This window comes from Rhamphochromis sp. 'chilingali' (assembly GCF_963969265.1).
Source record: "Rhamphochromis sp. 'chilingali' genome assembly, chromosome: 2".
In the NCBI taxonomy this organism is placed as follows: Eukaryota; Metazoa; Chordata; class Actinopteri; order Cichliformes; family Cichlidae; genus Rhamphochromis; species Rhamphochromis sp. 'chilingali'.
Genome location: NC_137930.1, coordinates 56,916,707 through 56,932,678, shown reverse-complemented (window position 1 = coordinate 56,932,678; position 15,972 = coordinate 56,916,707). Strand labels below are relative to the sequence as shown.

General features: G+C 43.0%; 1 protein-coding gene across 4 annotated transcripts in view; it reads left to right on the top strand.

The window, feature by feature from the left end:
• otud7a (OTU deubiquitinase 7A) overlaps nt 1-9,712 on the top strand; it is a 45,923-nt gene extending 36,211 nt beyond the window's left edge. For all 4 annotated transcript variants that reach the window (XM_080874396.1, XM_080874397.1, XM_080874398.1 and 1 more), the window contains exons 12-14: nt 4,933-5,047; nt 5,634-5,718; nt 6,489-9,712. In XM_080874396.1, coding sequence (XP_080730522.1) covers nt 4,933-5,047; nt 5,634-5,718; nt 6,489-8,054 — 1,766 coding nt within the window. In that variant the 3' untranslated portion in view covers nt 8,055-9,712. The remainder of the gene's footprint in view (nt 1-4,932; nt 5,048-5,633; nt 5,719-6,488) is intronic.
• Nucleotides 9,713-15,972: the final 6,260 nt, after the last annotated feature.

The window sequence follows — 15,972 nt, the reverse complement described above, 5'->3', positions numbered from 1 at the left end:
GGCAGTAACACCACCAACACCACTGGCTCCAAACCATGACAGAACCTCCACCTGACCTCCTCTGTGCAGATTTTTACATTCGTCACACTGTAAGACCTGTTGCCTGGATTTGTTTCCTGTCTCTTAAGGATTTGACTTTTCAGAAACCGTTCACTGGATTTTTTTTTTAATAATAATGGATTGGATTTATATAGCGCTTTTCAAGGCACCCAAAGCGCTTTACAATACCACTATTCATTCACTCTCGCATTCACACACTGGTGGAGGCAAGCTATGGTTGTAGCCACAGCTGTCCTGGGGCAGACTGACAGAAGCAAGGCTGCCATATTGCACCATCGGCCCCTCTGGCCAACACCAGTAGGCGGTAGGGTAAAGTGTCTTGCCCAAGGACACAACGACCAGGACAGAGAGCCCGGGGATCGAACCGGCGACCTTCTGGTTACAGATACGCTTCCCAACCCCCTGAACCACAGTCGTCCTCATGTTACTTCTTCTTTTTGTCCTCCACTCATCCAGTTTCTGAGAGTTTTTTAAGGACAGATTGCATACTATGCCAAAACACATCAAGTTTTCACCTAATAGCTCTTTTGTACTTTGTTGGTGCAAAATTGCTATTTATGGTGTTATCTTTGGTATTTGGTAAGAAATGGGAACAAATTACAGGCTGCTAGCAACAAAGTGCCTAAAAATACAATTTAAAACAGGTTCTTTGCTAAGTTGTCTGTTATGTGTAGACACAAAACTGGTTCATCCCTTGTTTGATGCCTTTTTTTATGCTTGAGTGATTCACAGGTCAGTGTTAAGTGGCATAACAAAGGAAAAAAACATTCCTCTGAAAATGGTCAGTTATAAGGATTTGATTTAAAAAAAAGAGTAAACAAACAGCTAGTGTCTAACAAAAAATGGAAGGACCTTCAGAAAGCCTGGACAACTATTGCTCAAGACCACTTTTAAAAAACACAAGAAGCTCTGGCTCCCTGAAAGCAAAATGTGAACATGGGTTTTTGACATTGTGCCTGCAGTATCAAGTATAACAATATGGGAATGGCCATTAAAATTGTATTTATTCTAGTTTTCTGTGTTGCTTCAGATGTGATTCACTTCTATTATCCACCATGATTTTCTGGGGAAAAGGCTCAGACTTGTTTACATGCATGGCTGCTGTTTACCCTGGTGAATTGAGCCCTTTAAATCTGCAGCTGTGCAAACTCAGGAATTTCAAATTTGTGCATTTTCCAGACAGTACAAATTGTTCTTGAATCTCAATACAGAGGGAAACATTGACTCCGTGATTCTGCTGCCAATCAAACCTTGTAAAAGGTGACTTTGTCTAAGTGAGGGGAAAAAGAGAAGTTGGAGAAGCCACATTGACATCTTATTCTGCTGTTTTGTTTGACTAACAAAAAAGAAGGACAAATATGTTTATGACCAATCAAGTGATTTTCATTTAACTGCTGTTTCCTTACATGTCACACCCAAGTTTTGTATGTTCGTATTTCCCCGAATCAAACTGCAAACTTAGCAAAGTGAGGCAGGCTATCAGCGATGCTGCTGAGTGCACAGCTTGCATACCATGCAGCGCTGTGATGTCATCCATCCATAAAGTATGGAAATTGGTCATTCAAGGACAACAAAACAAAGCTGCCAACAGGGAGAGTAAATACATTACAGCACACTTTAGTCCCCCAGAGCTCAACTGGCAATGTTGAATCTCTAAATTTGGACCAGGCCCAAATGGGAACAACAGCACACACAGCTCTTTGGAATGGCGAGAAAGACGGACAGCTGCATCGTGGGAGCCCGGACGGCACCTCGCAGACCTCTGCTGCCTGCTGTATGACCCGAGTGGGAACTGAGTGGGAGCTGGTTCACTGTCCTCTGGCTGGCTGTGTGTGTGTGTTTGCGATTATGACAGAATTTTTCTGGGCAAGACATTCTAGGAAAAAACATCTATAAAGAAAACCACCTTTCCTCTCAGCTTACAGCGCTGCCATGCCAGTGCTCATTACCGCCTGACGGTGTGGCTGCAGGCATAGGTCATGCATTTATTTCTTTATTTTAAGTTTGTGTTTAATATGTTGTGATTTGCAAGCAGTCAAAGGCAGCGGTGACCTCTAAGGACAAATGTCTGTCATCAGTGCTCTTATTAATATATTTACCCAGCAGGCATTTATTTGTGACTAATGGTGCCAGATATATATGAGTGATCAGGTTAACGCTGGCGTGGGTGTAGCTGGACTAATTGTGTCTCAAGAGCTTCAAGCGTCACGAGGATGCATGTCCCACCAGTATTTTGACACCTGGCACGATTAATTGCGTGCATTTCATTATGCATATGAACTTAAAAAAAGACACGCAAGAGGGCACAGAGTGAGGATTTGACGTGCAGGGACGCAGGAGGGGCAGTTGCTGCTGGTATCTGTGTCTCCGTGAAGCCTGGAGAGCAGAGCAGCCTATTGGCAGTGGAAGAATTGATGAAGCAGGGAGGAGACTGCGTCTTCCATCTGGGTCTGACAGTGAAGGCTGGAATGTCCCCAGCCCGAACAGCCTGCCTCTCTCTGCTGTCATGTGGACAACAACCCCCACACTAGGTAGCCTGAGGAGAGCTGTCATGTGGGCCAGCGAGGTCTAGTTAGTCCTCCTTATGTACGGTTGTTTTAAAAGGCACCCACACACTCAGACCAAAACAAGTACTGTACATGCCTGCACTGTGTACACACTGTAAGCACATTTCCCACAAGAGGAGGCCGGGTAGGTGTCTGTTTTATGTTCTGTGTCCAGTGATTACTGTTGAAAACCTCTTCCTGCTTCTAAGTAGTTGATCATATCAGATAAGCATGAATGGAATTATTTCAGCACTCCGGCTCTTATCCTCTGCTGCTGTGTCTGATTGCAGTCTATTACTGAACCAAATTTAGCTTATGCAGCTTCAGTCAAATGTAGAACGCTCAAGCTCTGAAATTGTTTGGATTGTGCGCAGATAAAACCAGAATGTAATGATTTGAAAATCTCAAAAACTAGAAATAGAACATAGAAAACAGGCCAAGTGTTTAAACTGTACTGTTTTAAGACAAAATTTAGCTCGTTTTGAATTTGATGGCAGCGACACGCTTCCAAAAATCAGCCATGTTTACCACTGTTTAACATCCGGTCTGGCAACTGAGGGGACCAGTTGCTGGACTTCTGGGAGAGGAATGCTGTATGATACAGGATTCTCAATACTCCTGGGTCATCTTTGTCATATTTTTGTTTCATGATGCGTCAGATGTGTTTTCAGTTGGTGAATGGTCTGGACTGCTGGCTGGCCAGTTCAGCGCTGGGATTCATGCTGCTGTAACAGATGCAGTAGGCATTTTTAAAGGCCTTCGCTGAAATTGATGTCATCTGGATTGGAGTGCGTATGTTCTAAAAGCTGTAAATACCTTTCAGCACTGATGGTGCCTTACATGTGCAAGCTGGCAGCTCCATAGACACTAATGCAACCTTATACAATCAAACCTGAGGGTTCGCTTTAGTCCAGAGGATCTTGTGTGTTTTCCAAAAAAACCAGAATTTCACATTTCGAAACCCGTCTGACCACAGAACAGTCTTCCACTTTGCCTCAGTCCATTTTAAATGAGTTTCAGCCCAGGCTTCTTGTTTGCGTGATAGAGCTTTAACCTCCATTTGTGGAGACAAGGATTTCTGGAAGTGTTCCTGAACCCATATAGTGATTTCCATGTCTGTTTTTAATGCAGTGGTAACTGAGAGTCCAAAGATCACAGGCACCCAGTGATGATTCTTTTTAATATATCGTGTAGTGTGGATAATGAGATATTTGTAGTCTTTACAATTTCACATTGAGGAACATTATTCTAAAATTATTCCACAATTTGTCGACACCTCTTTTTTCCCCCAGCTTGTGAAGCTCTGCTCATCTTTACTTCTGAGAAACTCTGGCTGTTTAAGATGCTCTTTTTATACTAAATCATGCTGCTGACCTGTTGCTAATTAACCTAATTATGTGCAAAAAGTTCCTCCAGCTGTTTCTTCTTAGTACCACTTGGCTTTCCACCCTTGCATTGTCCCTGTTCCTGCTATTTTGAGATGTGTTGCTGCCATCAAATTTAAAAAGTTTTTAAAATAGTGCATTTTGTCAGTTTAAACATTTGATATGTTTTCTTTGTTCTATTATGAATGCAATATGGGTTTCTGAGATTCTTTTCCAGAGTGGTTGGTCCTATTTTAGTCGTTTTGGGCTGTTATTCATTTTGGTAATGTTAACACTATGCCACGTAAATGTAAGTGAAAGAATGGGAGAGCATTGAACAAAACTAGTAAGAGCAGTCTGACCAGAGTTTGTTCAGTGTTGCAGACACGTAAGCACATCTGTATTTCAGCGTGTAAGCTGGGATTGCACGTTCAGTCGTGATGTTGGAAGCAGTAATTGATAAAACAGTCTCACCATAATGTCTATTTGGTCACTGTTTTTAGAACTTTCAGTTGTATTATATGATAAAAACACTTTGGGGCTCCAGACCAGTTTCAACCCAAGTTATAATAAAGAAATGCTTTCCTTTCATTTTCTTCGTGGAAAAGATAAAAGTCTGTTTAGACTAGACTAAACACGCCAGTCTGCATTACATCATAAACAATCAAGTTTGACTGAGGCCCTTCTGTGTTTGAATGAGTCATGTTGAATGACAGTCACAGGTCATGGTCACTTCTCTGCCTGAAAAATAAATGACGGCGTGAATACACCTCCAGTATACTTTACCCCACACTGACAGGCATCTGGGATCATTAACGTGGTATTATTCTAGTGTGTCATTACGGTGCCGCTTGCTTTCGCTGTGACAGTGCGATGGCCTTGAGAGAAGTGGTAGCATGCTATTTTGTCTCCAGTGGTAAAGCTGGACCAAGCTAATGTTCTGATAATCTCATGTCTTCCAGCTGTTATCCCTCTGACCGACTCGGAGCACAAGCTGCTGGCACTCCATTTTGCCGTGGACCCCGGCAGGGATTGGGAGTGGGGGAGGGACGACAATGATAATGCCAAGCTAGCCAAGTAAGTCCTGTACAGTATATCACTCGGCGATCCTTATCGACAAGGCGCACGGCGTCACAAGGCGTGAGAGGGTAAAACCTGCAGGTCAGGAGAGTCCTGCCTGTTCACCTACAAGGTGCTATGTGGAGGATTTAATTCAGATTATTTACTTCAGGATCAAGTCGCTTTAAAAGAATGAGAGCACTGGAAGAGCAAATTGTGAGGTTCCCATAGGTAGAGCCTCACTGAAACAGCGAAAGCCTGAGCTGAAGAAAGAGTTTATGCAAGAAGTTTCTGTTTCACATTCCTGTCAGTCAGGGTGTCATTTTATCCTCCCAACAAGCTGTAGTGTGAACAAAGCAGAAAAGACTTTATATTGCCCTCAATACGTTGTGGGCGTTATTTGCGCCGTGGTTCCACTTCTGCATTTGAACAATGAAACACGTTCGTGCAAGATGGCTCAAAGAGTTTGTCAGTATTTTCTACAAATGCTATAGCACACCCACATGTGCCACAAAATTTTGGTGAACATATGTCACAAATGTCACACACGTGTTGTAACCACTGCTTGTTGTTAATTCATGTGTTTTTTTCCCCCCTTCTCCAGTCTCATCTTGTCTCTGGAGGCCAAACTAAACCTGCTGCACAACTACATGAATGTAACATGGATCCGAATTCCATCTGAAACAAGGGTAACCTTTTTTTCTTCTTCACACAAGTGTGCCTTGTTTGTCATGGTTAATTTAGCGCTATGCAGGGACTCTTCCATTCCAGATGTTCTCGAAGCCCCAGAGTCCAATCAGTCGGCTTTATTTACTCTCAGAAAGCAATAATCTTAGACATTTATGTGTTTACTGGCTATAAAAAAATAGAAAACAGGCAATTATACTTGATTTCTTCTTCTTTTTTGTTTGGAATTCATTGGGAATACATGAAAAGGAAAGTTTACCTCAAAATTAAAAATGCATATTTGGTCTGTAGTGCTGTTTATCATTCCATGATTTGCTTAATTTTTGGAAAATCAGCTGTAGATAAGTCTTTCTTCTGTTTAATAGAATGGAAGTAGAAGGCGCTTGCTTCATGGTGCAAATGGTCATGGTAAAATAGAAGTGAAAAAATTCAGCAGCAGTGTTTCTTATCAGAAAACATGACCCAGATAGAGCAGGTCTAGTCTGGTAGAAGAAAAGGTAGTTACTACATGAAGGTGCTCACTATGAGCTACAAGGTCGGTCAAGCGACGCTGATATTTTTTTGCATGTTTTGAGCACCACAAGGCGAGTGCAGTGTAGGTGTCGTTCTGTTAGGCAAAAACTGGTCAACCCCACAATAATTCAGATGGATTCACTGAAAATATGTAGGTAAAGTTTTGCGGCAAGCTTTCCCCTTAAATTTTCATGGTGCTAATCCACAAGCGAATTTTGAACAACTGTTCAGTCGTGTGTGTTTGCGTGTCTTTGTGCAGGCTCCCCTTGCTCAGCCAGAGTCTCCCACAGCCTCCGCAGGTGAGGATGTCCAGTCTCTGGCCGAGTCCATGGACTCTGACCGCGAGTCTGTCGGCAGCAACTCTAACGTCAACACTGGCAAGCCAAGCAAGGAGAAGGATAAAGACAAGCAGCGAAAAGACAAAGACAAGAGCCGGGCCGACTCTGTAGCCAACAAACTAGGTAGCTTCAGCAAAACCCTTGGAATCAAGCTGAAGAAGAACATGGGTGGTCTGGGTGGCCTTGTTCATGGCAAAATGAACAAATCTAACTCTGGCTCAGGTCGCAGTGGGGAGAACGGAGGGGAAAAGGCAAAGAAAAAGGAGGCTAAGTCAACCAAGGGAAGCAAGGAGGACTCGGGCCAGTCTGCAAGCTCCACTTCTTCTGAGAAGGCCACTAGTCCTTCCCCCACGGACAGAGACAGACCCTCCAGCTCCTCGCCCACTGAGAGACAGGACAGTGCAGGTAAAGGCTCAGGGGACAAGACCCTGGAAAACTGGAAATACAGCACCGATGTCAAGCTCAGCCTCAACATCCTACGGGCTGCCATGCAGGGGGAGCGTAAGTTCATTTTTGCAGGACTCCTGCTCACCAGCCATCGACACCAGTTCCACGAAGAGATGATCAGCTACTACTTGACAAACGCCCAGGAGCGCTTCAGCCAGGAGCAGGACCAGAAAAGGAAGGAGGTCGAAAAGAAGCCCGCTGTCACCAATGAGGTAGCTGTCAAGAAGCCTGAGCATGAGAGTGTCTTCCAGAGGGAGAGATCAGACAGCTCACCTCCGGAGAGCTGCTCTCCCATCCTGCCTCACCACACACACCCCTATAACAACTCCCAGCCCCCGCTGGGTCTCAAGATGCAGGGCAGGAACAGTCCCACTCCCGCGGCGCCTCTTGCCTCTGTCCCGGCCCCTCCTCTCACCCCACCTCCAGCCTTGCACCATGTCTCGCACCCGGCCCCAACCCCTGCGCCTTACTCCTCCCCCAGTATTGGTGCTAAGAGACCTGGGCCTGTTCCTGTGTCTGCCCACTACAGCCATACACCGCCCATCCAGAGGCACAGCGTGATCCACTTACAAGATGTCAACATGCAATCCTCCATCTTCCAAGATGACCCCTACAAGCCTGTGGTGGGCACTCTAAAGACATGCGCCACCTACCCCCAGCAGAACCGCACACTTTCATCCCAGAGTTACAGCCCTGCTCGCCTGTCAGGGGTCCGCACTGTTAACACCATAGATTCGCTGTCCTACAATATGCCTGGCGAACACAAGTCCCACACCTACACCAATGGATTCGATGCGGGAGACATTCAGGACTGCCTTGAGTTTGCCGATGAGGACAACTCATCTCACACCTGGCTCAACCAAGATAAAACCAAAGGGCGGAGCTCTGGAAGCCCTTTGTACTGCTTTCAGCAGCGCCGCTGCAAGAGGGAGAACTGCTCCTTCTACGGTAGGCCAGAGACAGACAACTACTGCTCCTACTGCTACAGAGAGGAGGTGAAACGCAGGGAGAGGGAGAGCAAAATGCAGAGGCCTGTATAGCCATCACCGCTACTCCAGCTTGTCAAAAAGTCTGCAGGAGACCTGAGGGAACAACACCATCTGCACTCTGCATTTAGAATAACATGATGGCAAACATTATCCTGTTTTGTTGAAGAATGCTTGTGTATTCCCGTTGCCCTTCCCTTGTTAGTAAAGGTTATTACTTTATGATGGGGGAAGCAGAACTTGAAACAGTGAGCAGCTTTGGCCAGATATCGTAGTTTTGTTTGACTTCTGTCTCATTCAATTTAGTCTTTTACTTGTTTTAGAGTAAAAGTCATCTTTGTGATGTAACTTTCTGTATGTGGAAAGGAAATTTCTTTATTTTTCAAAGTGCAGAACATTTGCATCTCGTCAGGAAGGAACATTTTATCTCTTTTAATCAGTTTGAATGCAATACCTCTGCTCGGTTCTTCAAAATCTCTGTGGAAAAAAAAATTTGTAGTTGTTTTGCAATCAATATAAATCTAATGAGGGAATAATATTAGAATTTCAAGCAATAAATTGGTGATTCTTTTGCTACACCCTCTCTCAATTTTGTCTATGCACCAATAATATAGTTACTGTAGGTTAACTGTGTCTTGTACATTGTAAAAGATCGTCAGTGTGCTTTTGTAAACCAATTTGAACTACAGGAATTGAAATGTGTAAGCATTAGAGATTGTAATGTCGGATTAGGATGAAATGTAAAACTCTCATATGTGAAGTGTACCTTTGTTCTAGCCAAGTTGCAAAGGTTTGCCGTTTCGGAATTGGACTCAAACTATTGTGTAAGACATTGTTTCACATTTTTGCCCGTAGTCAACCTCCTAAAAGTCCACAAGCACTGCCAAACTGGCTTCTTAAAAGAAAAAAAAAGTACAGTTCAGATTTTCAAAATGTTTATTTTTTGTGCCAAACACTGAACAATGTGCATAGGATGATTTGCTTCTCAAATATGCAGTGCTTATGGTGTGTTTCTCTGAGTTGCTGTTGACTGCGCTACTTGGTAAATGTGTTAGATGAGAAGAACTGCGGGTAGTGAGAGCAGGTCGATGTGTGTTTGTCTGAAGTGTTTTTACATGTCCGTTGCCCCCGACACACACACACAACACAACACAATGTGCAATCATGCTACTAGCACTATGTGGTGACATGCAGTATAGATGTGTCACCGGTCCAGTGTGAGATTGTTCTTCTTCCATATCTAGAGGCCGTTAAAAAGAAGCACCTGCTGCTATGAGCACCACAAGCCTTTGTGATCATCAGTGCTTTAACCAATCAGAGGGGCTTTTCCAAAAAAAACCCAACAAAAAAAGAAACCCCAGGCCTCCAAGTGCTTTCTGCTCATTTGACATGACTACTGTAAAGACGCAGTGTTTGTGTTGCTGTTTGTTCTGGTGATGCTTGGATAATGTACCATGCTGTCCTTAACTTAGTGTGTCCTGGCCAAGGATGTCCACTGCTCTCTCAGTTTGCTTCTGTCTCTCTCCTGTACACACTGCAGTGTTGCTCCTCTTTGTTTCTATGTGACGACTAGTTCATGGACTCTCCACCATGTTTAGGACTGTAAGATATGATTTTGTATTTCTTTAAGAGTTTTACACTACTTTAAATTATTGATTTGCACATTAGGTACGAATGTAAATATGAGAAAAAGAATAGTTTATTGTTACAAATGTGGTGTGTCTGTGTTATTTTTGTTTAGCTCCAAAAAGTGATCGGGAGAAATCTGGACGGATAAATTACATTTTGAGACTTAAGAATATTTTATTCACTGCTGCGTTCTCAGAGTTTGGAGTCATGTGTGATAATCTGCTCTACATGCAGTTTCTGCTTGCTTTTTTTTTTTTTTTTTTTTTTTTTTTTACCTTTTGGTCCTCTTTCTAGAGGCATAAAAGCAGGGGATGTTTGGTTTGGTTCCCTTTTTATCATTTAAACTGTTCCAGATTTATCCTGCCATAATCACTGCTTAGAATTACCGAACATCCCTAAACTGTAGATGAGCATATTAGGGCTACAGTCCTAAGAAAACCTATGATTCACTTTTAGCAGCAATAATTTCTGTGGGATTTTATCAGTCTGTCACATCACTGTAGAAGAATTCTTTTCCAAATCTTCATTTCAAGGTTGCTTCGAGGTTTGCATTTGTCAGGTTAAGTTTTTTTCTTCAGCCATCCTGTTGCAGATTTACTGCTGTGCTTTGGGATCTTGCAAGTATTATGCTGGGGCATGCAACATCCTGTTGCACAATCCAGTTGTAGCCACGCTTTGGCTGTCAGACAGAAGGCCTTACATTAAACTCTTGAATACTTTGGTACATAGAGGAATTTGTGGTCAACTTAGCGACTGCCCGAGTCCTGTGACTGCAAAAACGAGTTCAAACCATCATCCATCCTCCACTGTGCTTGATAGATGATGTGAGGTTTTTGTGCCAATACGCTGTCTTTGCCAAACATCTCTGCTTTGGTCTCCTCTCTAAAGCGTAACTTTCCAGAAGGTATTTTTAAAGCTCTTTAGCAACTACTCCATACAAGTCATACATGTTCAGTCTTTTTCTGATTATACTGTTTAACGTACTAATGAAGGCCTGTAGAGTCAGAGGTGTTTTTTGTTGTTTCTCTGAGCATTGCGCTCTCTGAATTTCTCGGGACATCCACTCCCAGGACGCCATGCAACTGTCTCGAATGTTTTCTACTTGTGAATACTCTTTCTCAGTGAAAAATGATGGACTTCAGCTACTTTGCTCTCATAACCTTTCCCAGAGCGATGGGCAGAAACGAATGCTTCTTTGAGATCGTTGTTCTTTCCTCCTCTCCATTGCGTTAACTCGCACCTAAATGCTCCCGACCAACAAACTGCCAAACCTTTAGCGCTTATAGAGGTGCTCACACTTACTGATGTTTAGTTAATCAAATACATTTGTTTAGCAGCACATGACTTACCCTCTGAATTCCTATGGAAGGAGCAAGGATGCACTTAGTCTTTCAAAAGCTTTTTTTCACATAAGAATTGCACTTGACCGACTGAAGATACGATATATCAGTTTTCCAAATAAAGGTGAGTTAAACAGTTTCTCAATTACAGATTAACTGATGAGAGAGGGAGATATAGAACACAAAGTATCCTACACTGAACAGTTCAGTTCACTTTTGTCAGAGCTGACCAGTGATATTATATGTGGGTTTTATTTAAATAATACTTTAAAGTAACTGCGCAGAATTTGTATCTGAAGATTTCACCTTGGCAAGTGGGGAGACTTGATTTCTACAAGAACAAGAGTAAAATATTATTATTAAATATATTGTAGCTCAAGATGAGAACCAAAGGAATTTCATCAGGTTTATCTTTAATAAGCTACTCATAGTTTATAAATGTAGGGCACTGACCTATTAAATAAGTATGCTAGTTGCCTTATCTGCACTAAAATTCAAATTTGTCAACATCCACTTCACCAATAAAGTCTTTACCTGACATGAGAATGTGCCCTTTAACTTTATGAACTTTATGATGACAAATAAACACTGGCAAAAACATTTTAAAAGAATTCTCATAACATTTGCACTGAAATATCCTTACTGTTGGTTGATAATGTGGGTCAGACTCATCGGTCATAGCTGACATTTTCCACAACACAACTCAGCAGTCTCGCCTATTTTTAAACAAAGGCATCTTTTTTTTTTCCATAAACTGGTCGTGAATCATGAGTCAGCGTTTTTTGAATGAGTCAATCCAAACACAACGAGGGGAAAATTCCCACCGAAATCAGGGTTATGGAGTTGGGATTCTTGAGTGAACTCTAAAATAGGTCAGCATTTGAGGCTCGGAGCTGTAATCCCCCCTCGGAGACACGCCTGCACTGGCAAGAGGATTGACACCCAGCAACTGAAGAGGATGGCACAAAACAGCAAACAAATCTCCAAGCGCATTCTTGAGAAGTGCCCCCCGCCTTCAGTGATTAAATCCAATGAGGGCTTTCTGCACGTGAGCCATAAGTCATATATCAAGATTAGCAACATCAAACACCACACACACAAAATGACTCAAAGGATATTCAAAGAGATTTACTTGTCATCACAGCAATGTAGGGATGAAGTTAATTACGGCTCAATTTAATCTTTAAATGCACGGAGCAGGAGGTGCTTGTGAGAATAGTGAAGTAAGAAAGGTTTCATTCCAGTGCATTAACAAGCTGTTACCAATTAACAAGAGCTCCTTTCACACAGAGAGCCAGTGTTTGAGTTCAGTTTCTTCCACTGCTGCCCACCGCTTGTGTCAGAAAAACCTCAAGCGACATGTATGACCTTAGAGCTTTACTCTTAGTCTTTAAAATTAAACCATAATGCAACCGCGAGACAGCAGAGAAACAAATGCCTTGTTTTCCTATAATGAGGCAAAAACCAGGCTTTTAAAATGTGCAGTCTGTACAGTAGCAGCAGGCTGGAGTTGGTGGTGAGGGTGGGCAGCAGTCCTCTAATGTGTGGGATGAACTGCATACTTCTGAGTGTATAGTCTCGTGACTGAGTCGATGATGAAGTGGGATGGATTTACCTCTCCAGCTTTTGCTCTGTGGTTTTGGACTGTGGCTGCTAATAATGTGAAATGAATATGAATATGAAATGACTTTTTCAGGTCTTTAAGATGAATTACATCTCCACGTGATGCCCAGTGTTAGTCACACAATGACACACAGGGGCCTCTGTCATCACAGCAGTTATACCCCAAGCTCTTGAATTATGAACAAGTACTGAATAAGACAGAGGGCATTGTCTTCTTTCTTGGATAATATCTTCTCAGAATGTCCTTGGAGAGACCCCCCCTGTTGGTTTTCAAAAGTGACAAAGAGCTCTATCAGGCATACAGCAGGATTTTGGCAGGCCTGCTTTTTCTCTCGAAACTGCACAGCCTCCATGTTGTCAAATTCACTCAGCTCATTTCTAACTGCGATTCATGCTAAAAAAACACCCCGACGCATCTGTTTCTTTCCTCAGCATAATTAGAGCCCATTACAGACTTTAAAGGAACACAATAGTCCATAAATATTGATTTTTGTTGGGTAAGCAGTTGTCTCATTATGATGGTGAAATGAAAATGTGGGACAAATATGCATATCCATGGGCGTGCAATTTGAGTGTTTAAATCCTCTCTGCACACTTCTCTTCAAGTTTGGAAGCACCTCGCAGTATTTTCAGGTCTGTTTCAAAGAGGGGCTGCTGCCTTTGATGTCTCTGCTGCAGTGAGTTGTATGCCCCACACAGCACCACCCCCTCCCCAAAGCTAAGCCTTGTTCTCAGCCAGTGCCAGCCTCCAATATCTGAGCTCATCCCACCCGCTCTCCGCAAGAACTAGCGCCAGCCCTGCCATGCACTGCACTTGAGAGTGGGTGGCATCACATGGCCCTTCAGGCTGCCTTCTGGGGTTTGGCATGTAGGAAGACACACACACACACACATGGCTACTATGTGATTAGGCCTGCTGCTGCTGTTGCTGCTGCTCTTCCTCTTTTTTTTCTGTGGAGTAATTTTATAGATTCTCAAAGTCAGTGATGCCCACACACCTCAGTGGAGCATAGACCCTTTTCCAGCCTGCAGTGCCTCCCACGCCGTAGACTTTGAGTGTTTCTAAGCGCCAATCAGCGCTGGGTAGCACCACCAAAACCGCCCCCTCATCCTTGTGTTCCTTCTCTCTCACACACTGTCCTGCACTTTCACTGAGCAACCGCGGTGAAAATAACTCGCGCACGAAAGCAAAGTTTGCTCAGCAAGCAGGATTTCATCTGGAAACCTGATGCTCTAGAGCAGATAATCCAAAGAAAAGGTGCGACTAAAATGATAAATCAGGCAAAGTGAAACCAACTCCTCCACCCCCACATCCTGTCTGCAGGGTAACAGCAGCAGATATGTGCTCCTGCTACTCATTTAGCTGTCTGTACTTTGCCCTGCGTCTTTAGCAAAATAACACACTAAGAAGTAGACAACGTTTCATCTTGAGAGCAAACACGTTACCCAAGCCGTCACCTGAGATGTTCTTGTAACACAGAGATATGTGTGAATTAACTCAGTTACTAGTTTCCATTGCGTCTTCAACTCTTGCATTAGCAGGACTTTTGCAACAGTGTGGAAAGATGCAGCTCCATTTTCCTTGACAGTAGTTCCCTGCCTTTATTCAATGCTTAAAACAATCCAAAGAAGAAAAAAAGGGAGAGAGTTTAATATAAACACATGATGTTGAACTATGCAGAAGGCCTTCATGTTGCCAGACAAACAGGCTTTGAAAAAAAAAAGCAACATGCCGGCTGTGATGGCCCATCACTGTGCGGTGGTGCCAGGGGTGCCAGCTTGTCTGCTTGCGTAGCGTGGTGTGCTGGTAGCTCCAACCTGCTCGGAGACGGGAGGTGTACAGCATGAGCAGGGAGAACACCATGCTCCTCATCAAGAATTTTAATGCCTGCGTTCTTCCTCTTCCTTCCTGTCTCACTCAGCACGATTCAGTATGAGCAGGAAAGGCCACGCCTGTGATCTCTGCTGATGTTGTTTGGCAAACTTAGCTTAAGAGTGGGATAAAGAGATATTGGCAGGGTTTTTGCAGAACAGTAAAATGCAGAAGGTTGGAGGCAGTCTGCTTTATCTGTGTCATGTGGTGTTTAAAGTACACCAGGAAGATTGTCCATTCTTGTAAGCGCACTGCGTGAATGCGTGTGTGCAGGAAACTTCACATGGTTCGCAATCTATTTGGTCTGAAACACAATAAGGAAGGAAGGAGTCCCCAGCTTTCGATGCCCCACCCACTGTTGATACCCCAGCAGTTACAGTAAATATTTGCATGGGTGAAATGAGGGAACAAGGTGTACTTCCTGTTATAAGAATAATACTGAAGCGCATGACAGGCTGGTGAGAAAAAAAAGCTTTCTACAGTTCTGTGCCGTTAGCAGTACTTTACAATTTTAAATAAGGGATTTAGCCAATATGAAAATGAGGAATGTGTTTCTGAAAAAGAAAAAGACATTCTCCCTTCAGTAAATAAAACTGAATTCAACTTATAAGCAGTGAAGCGCTCACTTCAGCTTGTGGCTAATCTTGGATAATAGTTGCTTATCTAGTTCTCTGATATATCTATACCTAGACTAGGAATGACAAGCATATAATTTAATGCATTATTAGCTGGAGGGGTGCATTATATTACCTTTACACAATGCTAGACTTCCTAGTATAGCATTGTGTAGGCCTGCAGGTCTAGTCCTGTCAGCCTGCAGGTGTGAAAAACAAAGAAAATACAGAGGTGCCAAAAACTGCACTTTCTGAAATGGCCACTTGAGTCTGGCCCCAAAACCAAGTCAATCACCAAGTAAGAAGACCCATCTTTCCAGTAGAAAACTTTATTATTACAACCTGGTTAAAACAACTCTTGTAGTTTGTACAGTAGCTAATTTACCCTTTCATCACTATAGTGAGAGTTGAATGTTTATATAATTCACCTGTTTAAACTGGGCTAAGGTGTACATTTTTAGAGGCTGCTTTGACTAGCAGGTGACATGTTGTCTCTAGCTACATGTCACCTGAGCTCATTTGAAGCCACTAAACCAAACCTTTTGATTGTGTCTGTGGTGTTAATGTAATTACCTGACTGATAAAAAAAAAAAAGTTTTTTCTGTAGTTAATTGCCCTAACAGTGTTCCATCCATTTCTTCCCCCTATCCAATTCAGGGTTCTGAGGAGATTTTCCCTGCTGTCTAATGTTTGTTTTATGGGACTGCATTTGGGTAGGTATTTGCCTACGCAGAGTCTACGCAAAGTGGTATGCAACCAACACAAATGCACTTGTGTGGAGTCCTCCAAGGTACCAACAGCCTGTTAAACGAGGTGGATGACGCTATGCGTAGGTTGAACGCTGGTTGGTTTAAAGAAATGGAAAACGCACGAAGAAAAGCTCAAAGCTAACT